This window comes from Danio rerio, chromosome 9 (assembly GCF_052040795.2).
Source record: "Danio rerio strain M-AB ecotype USA chromosome 9, GRCz13ab, whole genome shotgun sequence".
In the NCBI taxonomy this organism is placed as follows: Eukaryota; Metazoa; Chordata; class Actinopteri; order Cypriniformes; family Danionidae; genus Danio; species Danio rerio.
In genome coordinates, this window is record NC_141029.1 from 58,317,468 (window position 1) to 58,334,037 (window position 16,570).

The 16,570-nt window shown below is 39.0% G+C and overlaps 1 protein-coding gene across 4 annotated transcripts; it reads left to right on the forward strand.

Moving 5' to 3' along the window:
- Positions 1-16,268, forward strand: septin10 (septin 10). 4 transcript variants are annotated; one of them, XR_015498826.1, is made up of 10 exons: positions 1-127; positions 2,206-2,320; positions 2,715-2,910; positions 3,020-3,206; positions 7,192-7,353; positions 9,331-9,427; positions 9,810-9,978; positions 11,584-11,716; positions 12,266-13,059; positions 14,127-16,268. XR_015498826.1 is itself a non-coding variant. In XM_087266415.1 (10 exons), exons 1-10 carry the CDS (start codon positions 98-100, stop codon positions 15,553-15,555), a joined length of 1,566 nt encoding a protein of 521 aa, XP_087122541.1. In that variant the 5' UTR covers positions 1-97; the 3' UTR covers positions 15,556-16,268.
- The last annotated feature ends 302 nt before the right edge of the window (positions 16,269-16,570 follow it).

Below are 16,570 nucleotides of genomic sequence, written 5' to 3' on the forward strand. Positions count from 1 at the left end.
GGAATTCATTGGACGAGGCGCGTCACGGTAACTTTTGCTGACTTTCATCAGACAGAAGCGACTTTTCAGCGACTTTCCACCGTTTTTCTGCGCTCCAATGGCCTCCTCAGACGTGCTTCGACAACCGGTGAGTGTGTGTGATCGACACGGTGAGGGGTTCAGTGTGTTTTCTCATCCCAACCCCAGATTCAACTTTCTGACGCGCCTGGGAGTGTCCGACGTTTGTTGCTAGAAGGGATACAGCTGCGGCCGGATGTTAACGAGAAAATATTTATATTATTTATTAAATTGTACATTACTTGTATTTTATTAACGCCCGATCCTAAATCTACACCTCAGAGCAACGTTAAGTACTCTCTCGTTAACGTTAATTATAACCTGCTTAAATACTCACGAGCGCGCGCCCGATCGAACTGAAATAAACGATTAACGTCAATGTGATTGATTGATTGATTGATTGATTGATTAACCTGATTGATCGATTTGAAGTTAACCTGTGTCTGATTAATTGATCTAAATACGATTGAGCAGTCTGAGTCTGAATACAACAGAAAATCAGATTTGTCAACATGAATAGTAACTAACTTGCATCTGATCTATGAACATGATTATGAATACTTATCTCTGAATTATTAATCTTGAGTACAAATATTTGATCTTATCAACGTAAATTCAAGTAGTTTATGAATGTGTGACGTTTAGAGATGAATAAATGAGATGAGTGAATCTGACCGGTGATTCTGATTGTGTGTTCATAAATAAAACTGAATGCCATCGTGTTATAAACCAAACATTGCTTGTGTCTGATGTTCTGCATCTACTTATCAGTCTGAATACATTTATTAGAATTATTAATATCTGTATCTAAAATTAGGTTAAAATATCCATCAGAACATAAACATGATGAGGTATATTGGTGAGAATAGAACACATTGATTAAGCATTTTGATTACAATTTATTGGGTTTCTTAACGATTTATGTTTCTGAATATAATTATCAATCTCAATACAAATATTTAAAAACACTTTATTTTACGCTTTTAATGCATTTATAACTTTGAGTACTTTCTCAGTTTGAAATATAACTGATTAACTAATACTAAAACTACTTTGTGTAGGGAATTTGACTTTTTATTTTGTTGTTGCGTGCACATTTACAGATATAAAAGCAAAATAAACTAATTAAATAAAAAGCAATTTAATAGACCACTCGAAAAGTCTCAGTTTGCCTGGATTTATTAGGCATGGGTTTGAGTAAAATGTTAGTATTTGTTTTATCCTATAAATTTAGGATAACATTTCTTCCAAAGCTCATATAAGAATAAAAAGTGAATGTAAGAGCATTTTCTTTTTCAAAACGTTTTCATTTGTTGTCTAATAATCAGGGTTATTCCACCAAAATATAGTTTTTTTTTACTCTTCTGGACTAAAAATTGTGGAATTGTGCTGTCAAAAATTTATGAGACATAAAATCATGCAATTTTTTGCTTATTTTAATCTACAAAATGCCTTTAAAAGACATTTTTTATTTTTCATTTGACGAAAGGTCATCATTAGCTTTACTCAAACACAACTATATGGTCATTCAGATTATTGAACAACTAAAAGTTTATCAGTAGTTGTTGTATAAGACGGAAGGGTTGATTCTGCAAAACCCACCAGCATTACTGATCATTACACTGCTACTGGCCACTAAACAATAAGACCAAAACGTTGAGCTGAGCTGTAATAATTGACTAATTCTTTAATTAAACATGATATATAAATATATATAATCACTAAGTAAAGACGTTTCGTAATACTTAGATGAGTCTATGTTATTATTGTTTGTTATCTGACAGTAACATACCTTGGAACGTTATGATCAACCAATCGGAAAGAAGTATTCCAGACATTAATACATTTTCCTTTAACTTAGTTCCTTTATTTATTAAAGAGAACATGCAAACTCCACACAAAAACGCCAACTGGCCTAGCCGGGACTCAAACCAGCGACCTTCTTGTTGAGAGGCCACAGTGCTAACCACTGAGCCACCGTTCTGATCGTATTCCAGACAGCACTGTAATCATTGTGTTTTTTTTTTAAAGGTGCCATGTTTTTTAGTTAATTGCTGAATCTGTAAACCTGATCTGATTTGAGAGAAAAGCTGCTTTCTTAATAATTGAGTGTTTATGGTCATGTTCTCATTCATTTGTTTCTTCCAGGACAAGAATGCTCGCCCGCTGGCTCTATCAGGCCATGTTGGTTTCGACAGTCTGCCGGATCAACTAGTCAACAAGTCCACTAGTCAGGGATTCTGCTTCAACATCCTCTGCATCGGTGAGATGAGGACACGATTGCAGATATTGATGGTCAATTCAGATTTTGTGACTATAATTGTTGGTTGGAGTCCCAGCTTGGGTTTCCTCCCGGTGCTCCGGTTTCCCTCACAGTCCTAACACATGCGCTATAGGGGAACTGATCAACTAAACTGGCTGTAGTGCATGAGTGTGTGTGTGTGATTGAGTATGTATGGGTGTTTCCCAGTACTGGGTTGCAGCTTACAGGGCATCCGCTTCATAAAACATATGCACTAATGTAAGTCAATGGAATATTGCAATAATGAAATAATTGGCGGTTCATTCCGCTGGGGCGACCCCTAATAAATAAGGGACAAAGCTGAAGGAAAATGATTGAATGCATGATTGATTCTGCATTTCCTCTCCTCCTCCAGGTGAAACTGGGATTGGTAAATCAACGCTGATGGACACTCTCTTTAACACTAATTTTGAAAATTTCGAGTCTTCTCATTTTGAGCCGAAGGTGAAGCTGCGTGCGCAGACGTACGATCTCCAGGAGAGTAATGTTCGTCTAAAGCTCACCGTGGTCAACACTGTCGGCTTCGGGGATCAGATGAACAAGCAAGAGAGGTCAGTCCTGTTCTCTTGTGTTCAATGCTGAATATATCCATGCTGAAACGCTATACTGTGCAGCTCTAATATATGCTCATTCAGCACATGAGTGATGTCTCTGTTGCAGTTACCAGCACATCGTGGACTACATCGACACGCAGTTTGAGTCGTACTTACAGGAGGAGCTGAAGATCAAGCGCTCTCTTCATAACTACCACGACTCCCGGATCCACGCCTGCCTGTATTTCATCGCTCCGTCGGGACACTCGCTCAAATCCCTGGATCTGGTCACTATGAAGAAGCTGGACAGCAAGGTGAGACTCTCAAAGCTTGTGCACACTGGGATGATTATGGTGCATTATTATAACCAACGTTTCACACCACGGCATGCATAAAATCATTTAAAAAAGCATCGTTATTTGGTTTGATGCATCTCGTTAAAGGTACAAAGATGCTGTAAGTTTTAAAAATAAAAACAACCACAACAGTGTTCTATATTTTGCTGACCTGTGCAACTCATCTGCATACAAACAGAATAAACAGCTTAGTCCCTTTATTAATCCGATGTCGCCACAGCGGATTTAACCGCCAACTTATCCAGCACATTTTTACTTAGTGGATGCCCTTCCAGCCGCAACCCATCTCTGGGAAAAATACTAATATTACTAATATAATATTAAAATATTACTTTACAAACTGTATTGTAAAAAAATAAATGAACATTTTTTATATTAGTCAAAAATTATACTGAAATTAATTAAAAAACTAATAAATATAAATCACACGTTCACACAAGCAAATGAACAGAATCAATCATAGGCTAAAAATCTGCAGAATTCTGCGTGCACAGATTTTATGTGGGCCCTCTCATGACTAAAAGTGCACGAATTTGAGTGCAAAACTGCATGCAATAAGCATTATTTCAAAAATGAAATGTTTCTGGATTGTTTTTTGTTTTGATGTGCCACGTTAAAAGTATAGAACGTTTTTTTTATAAAAAATAACTGACGTTTGATTCTTTATTATTATCAAAAATGCAAATATAAGTGCACTAACGTGAGTGCAAAACAGCGTGCATAAAAGCAATAATTTAAATAAAACGCCTCTGGCTTGTTTTTTTTGGTTTGGCGTGTTGCATTAAAGGTACTATGGAGGATCAGGAGTGCTGGTTAGATATAAAATTACTCTTATTTTATATTATATATAAAATTAATATTTATATTATATATATATATATATATATATATATATATATATATATATATTTTTTTTTTTTTACTTTAATTTAATTTAGTTTATTTTATTTACTTATTTTATTTTCTAGTGGAATGCTTTTTTTGTCAGTAATGTCACATTTTGCATCAATAATCTGCTTTTAAGTGCTGATGCAACTTGAACACATGAAAATAGAATAAAATGCTGGTTTTGTTTAAAAGTAGAGATGTGGTTCTTTGTTTTCCTTTATACTTTGCTTATAATTATAGCAGGAAATACTGGAGGACATCAAATTTAGCTGAAAATCATCAGAAATGCTGGCGGAGTGATATTCCTTTAAATATGAATGTCGAAAAAAACGCTGATGATCAGCAAACATCCCGGTGTGCATGAGGCTTGGTGTTTCACACAAATGCACTAGAAACAAACCAACACAACATTCACAGCAAACTGTCAGAACTAATTAGTTTGTGACTTGATTCTTTCTTTGAGAATTCAAGGCTATTTGGGTCACCCGTTCTGCTGTTTTCAGATCCGTCTGACCCAGATTTAAGTTCCAACTGCTTAAAAAGACAGTTCACCTATAAATGAAGATTTCATCATCATTTACTCACACTCAAGGTGGATTCAAACCTTTATGAGATACTATTTTCTTTTGAACAGTATTGAAGAAGATATTTTGAAGAATGTTGGCTACTCTATAGTGTCCACGGGTACCCAGCTACCTTTACAATAGGCTCCCAAAAAGTGGTATGTCATGGTTCAGGGTGGTGCAGTGGGTAGCACAATCGCCTCACAGCCAGAAGGTTGCTGGTTCGAGTCCCGACTGGGTCAGTTGGTGTTTTTGTGTGGAGTTTGCATGTTCTCTTGTGGGTTTTCTCCGGGTGCTCCGGTTTCCCTCACAGTCCAAACACATGCGCTATAGGGGAACTGATGAACTAAATTGGCTGTAGTGTATGAGTGTGTGTGAGAATGAGTGTGTATGGGTGTTTCCCAGTGCTGGGTTGTGGCTGGAAGGGTAACCGCTGTGTTAAACATACGCTGGAATAGTTGGCGGTTCATTCCGCTGTCGCGACCCCTGATGAATAAAGGGACTAAGCTGAAGGAAAATGAATGAATGAATTTTTAGTTGAAACGAGTAATTAGATAGCGGCGACGCAGTGGCTCGGTAGGTAGTTTTGTTGCCTTACAGCAATAAGGTTACTGGTTCGAGCCTTTTCTGGGTCAGTTGGCGTTTCTGTGTGGAGTTTACATGTTCTTCCTGCGCTCACGTGGGTTTCCTCCAGGTGCTCCGGTTTCCCCCAGTCCAAACACACGTGGTACAGGTGAATTGGCTAGGCTAAATTGTCCCTAGTGTATGAGTGTGAATAAGTGTGTGTGGATGTTTCCCAGAGATGGGTTGCAGCTGGAAGGGCATCCGCTGCATAAAAATATGCAGGATTAGTTGGTGGTTCATTCCGATGTGGCAACCCCGGATTAATAAAGGGACCAAGCCGACAAGAAAAAGAATGAATGAATAATTAGATAAATATATATCTTCAAATATCTTAGTTTTGTATATGTTCATATTTGCTCTTATGTTATTTTCTATATGTGCTCACAAACCACACAGAAATCATCTATTTTTTATTGTTTTTTTTACAGCTATTACTCTTTTAGACAATTATTTTTAAAAAGTCATAATTGTGACGGGCCTAGCTGGATTGGTTTGTGTGCTCAGTGTCTGAGATTGAGGAAATGTTCTGTTTACATCATCTCTGCTTTATTTATAGACTAAATGGACTCAATCATGCATTTTTTAAGTGCTTCTTTCAGTGCGCTGATGCCTGTAAAGCATTTTCAGCCTTTGTTTTTGGCCAAGTGCATCCAGAGTTTTTGGTTTCAGTCATGAGTTTTAGTTTTGGTGCATCCCTAAAATTAACAGCTGTCAACAGCTCTACGATGTAAATATTGCATATACTATTAGTGCGATGGGCAACACAGTGGTTAAGGGGTTAGCACTGTGGCCTCACAGCAAAGAGGTCGCTGGTTCGAGTCTCGGCTGGGTCAATTGTTGTTTCTGTGTGGAGTTTGCATGTTCTCCCCGTGTTGGTGTGGGTTTCCTCCGGGTGCTCTGGTTTCCCCCACAGTCCAAACACATGCGCTATAGGGGAACTGATTAATTAAATTGGCCATAGTGTATGAGTGTGTATGGGTGTTTCCCAGTACTGGGTTTCAGCTGGAAGGGCATCCGCTGTGTAAAACATATGCTGGACAAGTTGGCATAGTCATTCCGTTGTGGTGACAATAGAGACTAACCCGAAGGAAAATGAATGAATATTATTCGATAACCTTTTAACATTTTAATTTTCAATACATTGTGTAGTTTATATATTGTGTATACAACTAATTTTAAGTTTTAACACATTTATGCACAAGAAATGATATCGTTTGTGGCTTTAACGAAGATTAATCTGTTTAATTATGTATATGATGAAGGCTATACTGCTATTTTACATCTATTTATTCAGTTTCTTTGTCTGAGTATTGTTCACAGTGCTTAATGCACACACAGGGATGTACAGCAATGCACATATATCGTTAAATATGAAAAACTGAGTGATTAAGATGTAAAAAATATTCATGATTGTCTACATAAATATATAAGAAAATGCTTCCTCCTGGCGTTTACCTCAGTTTTTAGCCCACACTTCATTGTTAGATGATCAACAGTGAAAATGAGAAATGTTCCCTCTTAATCCCGACAGGGAAAACCAGCAGCAATCAAGAATGCATGATTATATGCTGTCATGGCTTTGCCAACAATAAATGTGCTTATAATGGAAGTCAATGTCTGCTAACATAACCAAAGGGGAGTCGATTTGAACAATACACAAGGGTTAAAATATGGAAAAGGTTTACAGATTGATATTTTCTTTGATCGCATATCTCTGTGGTTAGTAGTTTTGGGAAATATGAACTGATGTTTTAATATAATGTTAACATGTGAATATATGTTTTGAGTTTTTACTGCACACGACACATCCGTAACGCTGGAATTGCTCATGTGTGTATTTGCGTGTGTGTTTTGCTTCTGCCGCTCAGGTGAACATTATTCCCGTCATCGCTAAAGCTGACACCATCTCCAAGAGCGAATTACACAAGTTCAAGATCAAGATCATGAGCGAGCTGGTCAGCAACGGCGTGCAGATCTACCAGTTCCCCATCGACGACGAGACCGTGGCCAAGATCAACACGGCCATGAACGTCAGTCTGAGAGATTTATTCTCACACACACACACACACACACACACACACACACACACACACACACACACACACACACACACACACACACACACACACACACACACAATATCTGCTTTATACACTATAGAAACTATTAAAAACTCTTAAAGGGGCAGTTCACATTAAAATTTAAATATCATGTATTCAAAAGTCAGATTTATTCGCTTACTGTGAATTTTTATTTCTTTTCCAGTATTTCCCAAATGATGTTTTTCAGATTCAGGAATTTTTCACAGTATTTCCTCTAATATCTGTTCTTCTGGAGAAAGTCTTATTTGTTTTATTTGGGCCAGAATAAAAGCAGTTTTTAATTGTTTTAAAGGGCACATAGTTAGGGGGGGTTGGGGGGTTGCACTCCTACGTCAAGTTGCGGTCGATCTGAAAACAGCTCCAATTGGTCCACCGTTCATATGTTGTTAAATTGAAAAAAAGCACTGTGTGTTTATATCAGCCAGCTCAATATTATTGGCCCCTTCAGCAATATTAGTGTTGGATTGTCTCCAGAACAAACCACTGTTATACAATGACTTGCCTAATTACCCTAACTTTACCCTAATTACCCTAGTGAAGCCTTTACATGTCACTGTAAGCTGAACACTAGTGTCTTGAAGAATATCTCGTCTAATATTATGTGCTGTCATCATGGAGAAGAGAAATGACATCAGTTATTAGAGATAAGTTATTAACACTATTATGATTAGAAACTATTTTCTTAGAAAAAATAAATATATAAATAAATATAAAATATTAATAAAAATAAATTTTGCCAGAAAACAAAAACAGATTTTTTTTACTTCTAATAAAACTCCTGAAAAAGCCTTAATTTGTTTTATAGAAGTGTAATTTGCCGAACAAAACATACTGAAATGTTAAAAAAGTTTCATAAAATAATTAAAAAATATATTATTCATTCATTTTCCTTCAGCTTAGTCCATTATTCATCAGAGGTTGCCACAGTGGAATGAACCGCCAACTATTCCAGCATATGTTTTACACAGCGGATGCCCTTCCATCAGCAACCCATCACTGAGAAACACCCATACACACTCAATCACACACACTTGCTCTGAGGCCACAGTGTGACACGTGTCGCCCCCCTTATAACATATATTAATGATCCTAAAACAGCCCTAAGTTTCTTTATGTAAGCGTAGATTCAAAAACAAACTTAAATGTAAAACAAAAGTATACATCAAATAATGAAAACAGTCAACTTTAAAGACCATAAAACAGGTCTTACATTCAGGTCACTGATTCGATCCTCGGCTCAGTTGGTGTTTTTGTGTGGAGTTTGCATGTTCTCCCTGCATTTGTGTAGATTTCCTCCGAGTGCTCCGGTTTCCCCCCACAGTCCCACAGTCCAATTCAGTACAGGTGAATTGGGTAGGCTAAATTGTCCATAGTGTATGAGTGTGTGTGTGTGTGAATGTGTGTGTGGATGTTTCCCAGAAATGGGTTGCGGCTGGAAGGGCATCTGCTGCGTAAAAACATGCTGTATAAGTTGGCGGTTCATGCTGCTGTGGTGACCCCAGATTAATAAAGGGACTAAGCTGACAAGAAAATGAATGAATGAATGAATGTCTTACATTCTTCATTGAATAAAAACAACAACATTTTCTTGGAAAAAGAAATTTGGAGAGAAAAAAGTTTATTTTTAATATATTTATTTATTTATTAAAATATATATATATATATATATATATTTATTTATTTATTATTCTTTAAAGGGACAGTTAACCCATAAATGAAGATGTGATGTGCTGGTTTAGACTGACTGTGTGTGTGTGTGTGTGTGTGTGTGTGTGTGTGTGTGTGTGTGTGTGTGTGTGTGTGTGTGTGTGTGTGTGTGTGTGTGTGTGTGTGTGTGTGTGTGTGTGTGTGTGTGTGTGTGTGTGTGTGTGTGTGTGTGTGTGTGTGTGTGTGTGGGGTGTTTAGGGTCACCTGCCGTTCGCTGTGGTCGGCAGCACAGAGGAGGTGAACATCGGGAATAAGATGGTGAAGGCCAGACAGTATCCGTGGGGTGTCGTACAGGGTGAGCACTTCATTATTACACACACACACACACACACACACACACACACACACACACACACTGACAGTACAGCATATTTCCTACATGATCATCACACACTGTACACTCTTGATCTAATGACATTACTGTGGTAAACGGGTTTGTGTATCAGTGTTTATCCGGGTCAGATCTCAGAGTGTTCTTATTACTGTAAACTGTCTAGCAGATCAGTGTGTGTTGATGGGGGTGTGTGTCTGTATGTGTGTATTTATAAGTGTATCTGTCTGTATGTTTGTGTGTCTATATGTATGTGTGTGTTTCTATACGTGTGTATGTCTTGAGTGTGTCTTTGAGGATGAGTTTAGTACATCAGTGTGTTAATATTAGTGTGTGTGTGTTTCAGTGGAGAACGAGAACCACTGTGACTTTGTGAAGCTGCGTGAGATGCTGATCTGTGTGAACATGGAGGATCTGCGGGAACAAACACACACACGCCACTACGAGCTCTACAGACGCTGCAAACTGGAGGAGATGGGCTTTAAAGACACTGATCCTGAGTGTAAACCTGTCAGGTACACACACACACACACACATACACACACACACACACACACACACACACACACCACTACGAGCTCTACAGACGCTGCAAACTGGAGGAGATGGGCTTTAAAGACACAGACCCCGAGTGTAAACCTGTCAGGTACACACAAACACACACACACACACACACACACACACACACACACACACACACACACACACACACGCCACTACGAGCTCTACAGACGCTGCAAACTGGAGGAGATGGGCTTTAAAGACACAGGTCCTGAGTGTAAACCTGTCAGGTACACACATACACACACACACACACACACACACACCGTGTTGTTTTCACTGACACAATCAATCACACACTCACATAGACACTGACTTACACACACACACACACACAAAATATCACATATAGAAAAACACAAACGCATTAGAAAAAACAATCACATATAGAAAAACAGACTCATATACACACACACACACACACATCACATACAAAAGAAAAACACATATTCTCACTTACTCAATCTCACACACACAATAACGTATAGAGAAGCACACACAAACACATTCAATTACATACTGATAACACAGCCAGACACACACTCTCTGTCTCTCTCTCTCTCACACACACACACACACATTTACACACACACATTTACACACACACACACACACAGAGTGGTTTCCTGCGCAGCTGCTAATGGCCGTGTCAGTGGCAGGGGATCATGGGAACTGTTGGTTTAACCTCACCATCAGGACATTCCTCAGATTCTCTCAGCAGCAGCAGCAGATTCTCAGATTACAGCAGCGGCGCTGGCGTTTATTACAGGCTGCTGTGTATAAGTGTACTGCTGAAACACATTACAGACACTGAAATACAGCTCTGAACTGTGGAGTTTCACCAGTGAGCTTCATCCACCAGGGACTTTTCATTTCGAACTGAATTTAAGGCAAGTTTGTTTATAAAGCACACAAGCAAACACAATAGTAGTGCTTAACTTAAACAAGAATAAAAGAGACAAGACTAAGAAAATAAAAACAATAAAGAAAAAAATGAGATTAATATGTGTTTAAAGGTGCGGTATTTCAGTTTGACACCCAGTGGTTGAACTAGGTATTACATTACTGAACCAAAACAAAAGCAGGTTGCCAGATTGACCAACAGGAGCGAGTTTGACTAACACAGCTGATTTAAACCGTGTTCTAAATAACAGCAACACAGGTAAAAGACGAGCAGATGATGGCAGAATTGACTTTAAGTGACCTGACCCTTTATACCCTATTCACACGAGGCATCAGCGTCAATGCTTCCCATTCACTTTGAATGGGTGACGTCAGGCGTTGCCGAACTGCATTGTGGAAGCGTCAGCCAATCAGATTTCTGTATGCAAATACACCAGCTAGACAGTGGCCCATTGCTGACTGAATTTCATTGGCTGACCCTGCTGTGACGATCGCGTCAGCCCCAACTTCAGACACGCCTTCAGTCAAGCGCTGACGCTGAAGCCCCGTGTGAATGGGCCGTAACACCCAGCAGAGATGAGAATATTCTGTGTTGTTGAAGTGTTGTATTAAAGTGTGAATTAAAGGATAACTGCAGAAGTGTGTGTGTGTGTCAGTCTCCAGCAGACGTACGAGGCGAAGCGGCAGGAGTTTCTGGGTGAACTGCAGAGACGAGAAGAAGAGATGAGGCAGACGTTTGTGCAGAGAGTGAAGGAGAAAGAGGCCGAGCTGAAAGATGCAGAGAGAGAGGTACAACACACACACACACACACACACACACACACACACACAATGTCTCTCACACAAACACACACACTCTGTCCCTTTCTTTCACACACACACACACATACACACATACACACCGTACACACACGTACACACACACACACACACACACACACACACACACACACACACACACACACACACACACACACACAGTGAGACTCACTTTCTCTCTCACACACGCTCATGCTCACTCACTCTCACACACAAACACATTCTCTCTCCCACAGACACACACCCTCTTCTCATAGACACACAAACAATCTCTCAAACGCATACACTCTCATTGTCACTCACACACACACACACACACACACACACACACTCAAATGCGTGCACACATATACACAATCTCTCTCACACAATCTCTCTCACAGACTCTTTCTCACAGACACACACTCAAATGCGCCTGTTACTAACTCTCACACACGCACACTTTCTCTCTTTCACACACATACTCACAGACTCAGCCTCATCGTCATATCGTGTGTGTGTGTATGTGCGTGTGTGCAGCTGCAGGGTAAGTTCGAGCAGCTGAAGCGTCTGCATGCGGATGAGAAGAGTAAGCTGGAGGAGAAGCGCAGGAGTCTGGAGGAGGAGATGAGTGTGTTCAGCAAACGCAAAGCAGCGACCGAACTCCTGCAGGCGCAGTCCTTCAACACCAGCACCAACAACAAGAAGGACAAAGACCGCAAGAAGTCAGTCACACTTCACTCTTCACTACCACAACATAACTCACAACCTCAGTCTGCAGGCCAACAACACACTCTATCTGTCAAATGTGTGTTTATGCCACAAATCAGTACAGTATTAGGTAAAGGTCAACACATTTGGCAAAATCCGACTGTAATTTAGAGCTGCACGATTCTGGCTAATATGAGAATTGCGAATTTTTTATTTTTTTATTTATTTTTTTATTTTTTGCTTAAAATAAAGATCGGGATTTTCTCAGGATTGTGTAGATGTAAAATAAAGGTTAATATGAGTCGGCAATTATTACTGTTTTCTCTCAAACATATGGTGAAACAACAATAATATTATGTGTAGGTCTACTGATTACTTATAATAATTCTGATATCGAATTTAGTTTGAGATTAGAGCCGTAACCCTACACTAGTCTCACGGTTCGGTTCAGTTACGATTATCATGCCATCGATTTGGTTCAATTCGATATCACGGTGCATTGACGGTGCTTTTCATACACATCGTTATATTTTCTTCACAGCAGCAGTTCTTGTATTAAAATGTATAACTATATTCATATTTATATACTATTTGTAATACAATTGTGTCATTTAATACAAACAGTCAGATATATAAACTCTACCTTTAATCAACACGAGCATTTATTGTGATTAGTATAAACAATATCCCACTCGCTTTCTGATCCTTGTCTAGTTCTCTTACACCTCTTTGATTGGTCACACCCTCAACAAAAACGGTTGCGATTGGCTCTTGCGCGCTGCGCTCTTCACAAATAAGCGACACTGATAAGCGGCAGGTGCGGGGATACAGCTGATGCATGATAGACACGGTGGAAAAAACTCTGCAGGCACGCGCTCGTGTCTGTATCGCTGTAAAACAGCCGAGAGGAGAAGAAGTCACACCAGCAGGTCAAATGGGGCAGAGTGTGTGTGTGTGTGTGTGTGTGAGAGAGAGAGAAATGGCGTAGTCATTCTCTCAATCACAGTGAAATAGGGGCTTCTGCTGTGTGTCAGTGAAAGACTGATCCAGCAAACACACACGCAGTCAAATTGTGCACAGTTTATGACTTTTAAGTCGTCTGAGTGTTCGTGAGTAATCGTGCTCGCCTCCTTCACGACAGAGCGCAAATGAGATAAATGACTTCAGTACATAATAACTGGTTATAATTATTACTGAACCGATACCGAATTGTCCGCGTCTGCACCAAAGAAACAATTAATTTTGACACCCCTATTTGAGATATATGCTTGCATTACATATATGCTGTCATTGACAACATTATTAGACTATTTAATTCACTGGCAAAATCAACATTATATAGGCTACAGTAGTTATACTGACACTGTAAACATTTATTTTCATGCACAGCTGTGTGTCTTCATTGTACTGGGTGGGCCATTTAAATGAATACGCTTCAAGATATTAATGTCCTGTTTGTGGCACATTAGTATATGTGAGGGGGCTTGTAAATAACTCATGAAAGAATAAAGTTACGTTAAAACCAAGCACATCATTGTTTTTCTTGTGAAGTTCCCAGTAAGTTTGATGTGTCACATGACCCTCTTCCTATGGAAAAAAAACAAAAATTGGATCCAAGATGGCCGACTTCAAAATGGCCACCCATCTTGAAAAGTTTGCCTCCTCACATATACTAATGTGCCACAAACAGGACGTTAATATGACCAACCATTTCCATTTTATTAGGGTGTATCCATATAAATGGCCCACCCTGTATTTGGGTTGGGCCGATAGACAATGCCATCGTCCATTGCCGATGGCCGACAGACACCACGATGCTGAGCCAGCATCGCAATCCTCCGCCCCGCCCTCTTTGCAAACCTGTCGTGAAAAATACACACTCGGGCCCTGTTTACACTAATAGCTCTTAGTTTTTAATTGGCATTTTAGAACGAAAACGATCCACATCCAATCTGTCGTTTAGGATTTCTAAGCAGCCCTCCTTCCACACTACTGCTGAAAACGCACATCACGTGACCACACACACACAGACACAGATGCACACACACTGTCAAATGCTCGAGCCAGCAGGTCCAGGCAGTCAGAGGGTCAGTAGACTGCTTTAGTCCTCGGATACTGTCGGTTAGTTTCTGTTGGTTGTGCACCTTTTTTACCAACCAAGTTTGTCGACGCCATTATAACGACACCGATCACTTTGCCTATTCACGCCTATTTCCTGCGGAAAAGTGATTGACAGGTAGTAATTATGTGTATAACTTATCTTTATTCAATTATAATTTGTTTAGGGGTATAACAAAGAGCATGCGGGTCAGGTAGTTCAAAATGGTAGACTATAAATAATTAATTTGTTATGAATTAATTAATTATTTATAATTAATTCACCACCGCCTATGACGACAATGCCATCTTCCATCGTGATGTTTCATATTAGACGTTGTACGACGCCAAATTGGTCGACATCGCCCAACCCTACCCTGCATATTATTTAATCGTTATTAAAGCTACAATAAATGTGTTGTGGTCGGATGTTTTAAACTATGTATTATATACTATTTATTATACTGAAATGTTCACAGTCACAGGCCTTAAAGGGACAGTTTACTTAAAGATTAAAATGTTCTCACTATTTACTCACTCTTCACTTGTTTCAATACTACAGGAGTTATTCAATTATATTCGTTTGTGTTCATTTAAATAAAGAATGTTTGAAACATGTGAAGGGTGTAATGAAAATGGTAATATTTGGGTGAACGATCTCTTTAAAAATGCATGCAGATGATAAACTTTGACTCCATTATGATTAAACTCTGTTAAACTATAATCCCAACATTGCATGTCCTGTGACATGTTGCATATTGTAGATGCACACATTGCGATATCGATGCTCAAACCATATATTGTGCTGCCCTAACTTGAATATAGGTCAGTTGTCTTAAGTTGTCGACAGTGTTTTCTGACTTAAACCATTTCAACACACCATACCAGCTGCTCTTTACAGCGTGATGCTGCTGTGCTGAAAGCATTCAGAGAATTCCTGCTCATTAAAAACAGGGAAATATCTGAGGAATGTCTGCAATGTGTGTTTATGTTTCTGATTCTACAGCTCTGGGTTCATGTGAAGACGAGAGGAGACAAGAGCCGGCATGTTTACACACACACACATGCAAACACTCTCTCTCTCTCTCTCTCTCTCTCTCTCTCTCTCTCTCTCTCTCTGTCACACACACACACACTCACCAGCAGATGGCGGTACTGAACACTACGCTCTGAAGAACAGCACACGTCTTCACTTCTTCACGTTGGTGCCTGACAGATGAAAATAATGCATCATGAGCACAATGCAGCTGATTTATCACAGAAGATGCTCTGTTTATTATTAATGTTTGAGGAAATGTTAATCCACTAGTTGTACTGGTCAGTGTATGATGAATTATTCTGCTGGACTTGTGTTTTTATACGGTCGACGAGGGCTAAAAACATTAATCAGACATAAACTATAGTAATTTACCACAGATGTTTACTTGTTTGCATTTATTTTCCACATTTTATACTCATATCATGTTACGTGTATTTAAACAGTGTTATTCTGGGGGACGTTTTAAACAAATAAACTTGTATTTTTCTGCAAATTTGACCTTCTGTGTGGTTCAGAATCAATCAGAGAACAGTACTGACTAATGGCTGATTCTAGAGCTGCGGGTACATTTACTGTTTCCAAGAGAAACCTAACACAAAGTATATCAATTTAACTCTAAAAATGATGTTTGTATGTGTTTTTATGGACATTTTGTATTGAAAAAATAAAAATAAAATAAAATTAATTTAAAGACTACACTATTCGTATTGTTGACTGTCTGCACCTCCTAAATTATACATTCAACTTCAGCCCTCATCAAATAATTACGTCTAAGTTTCATCTTTTTTTTTTTGCGTTTACTTTTTTTTCGTTATTTAAACAACACAGGCTAATTCTGATTATGTACCCTTATATACCTTTCTGGAGAGCGCCAAATATGTCCTAGGAGCGACATTTTTTTTTTGCAGTTTTTGTGAATCCACCAGAGGGCGCTGTGTACACTTTTTCAGATTTCAAATTTCTTTTGCGAGTGCCAATCGCGCCTGCTGTTCTCACGT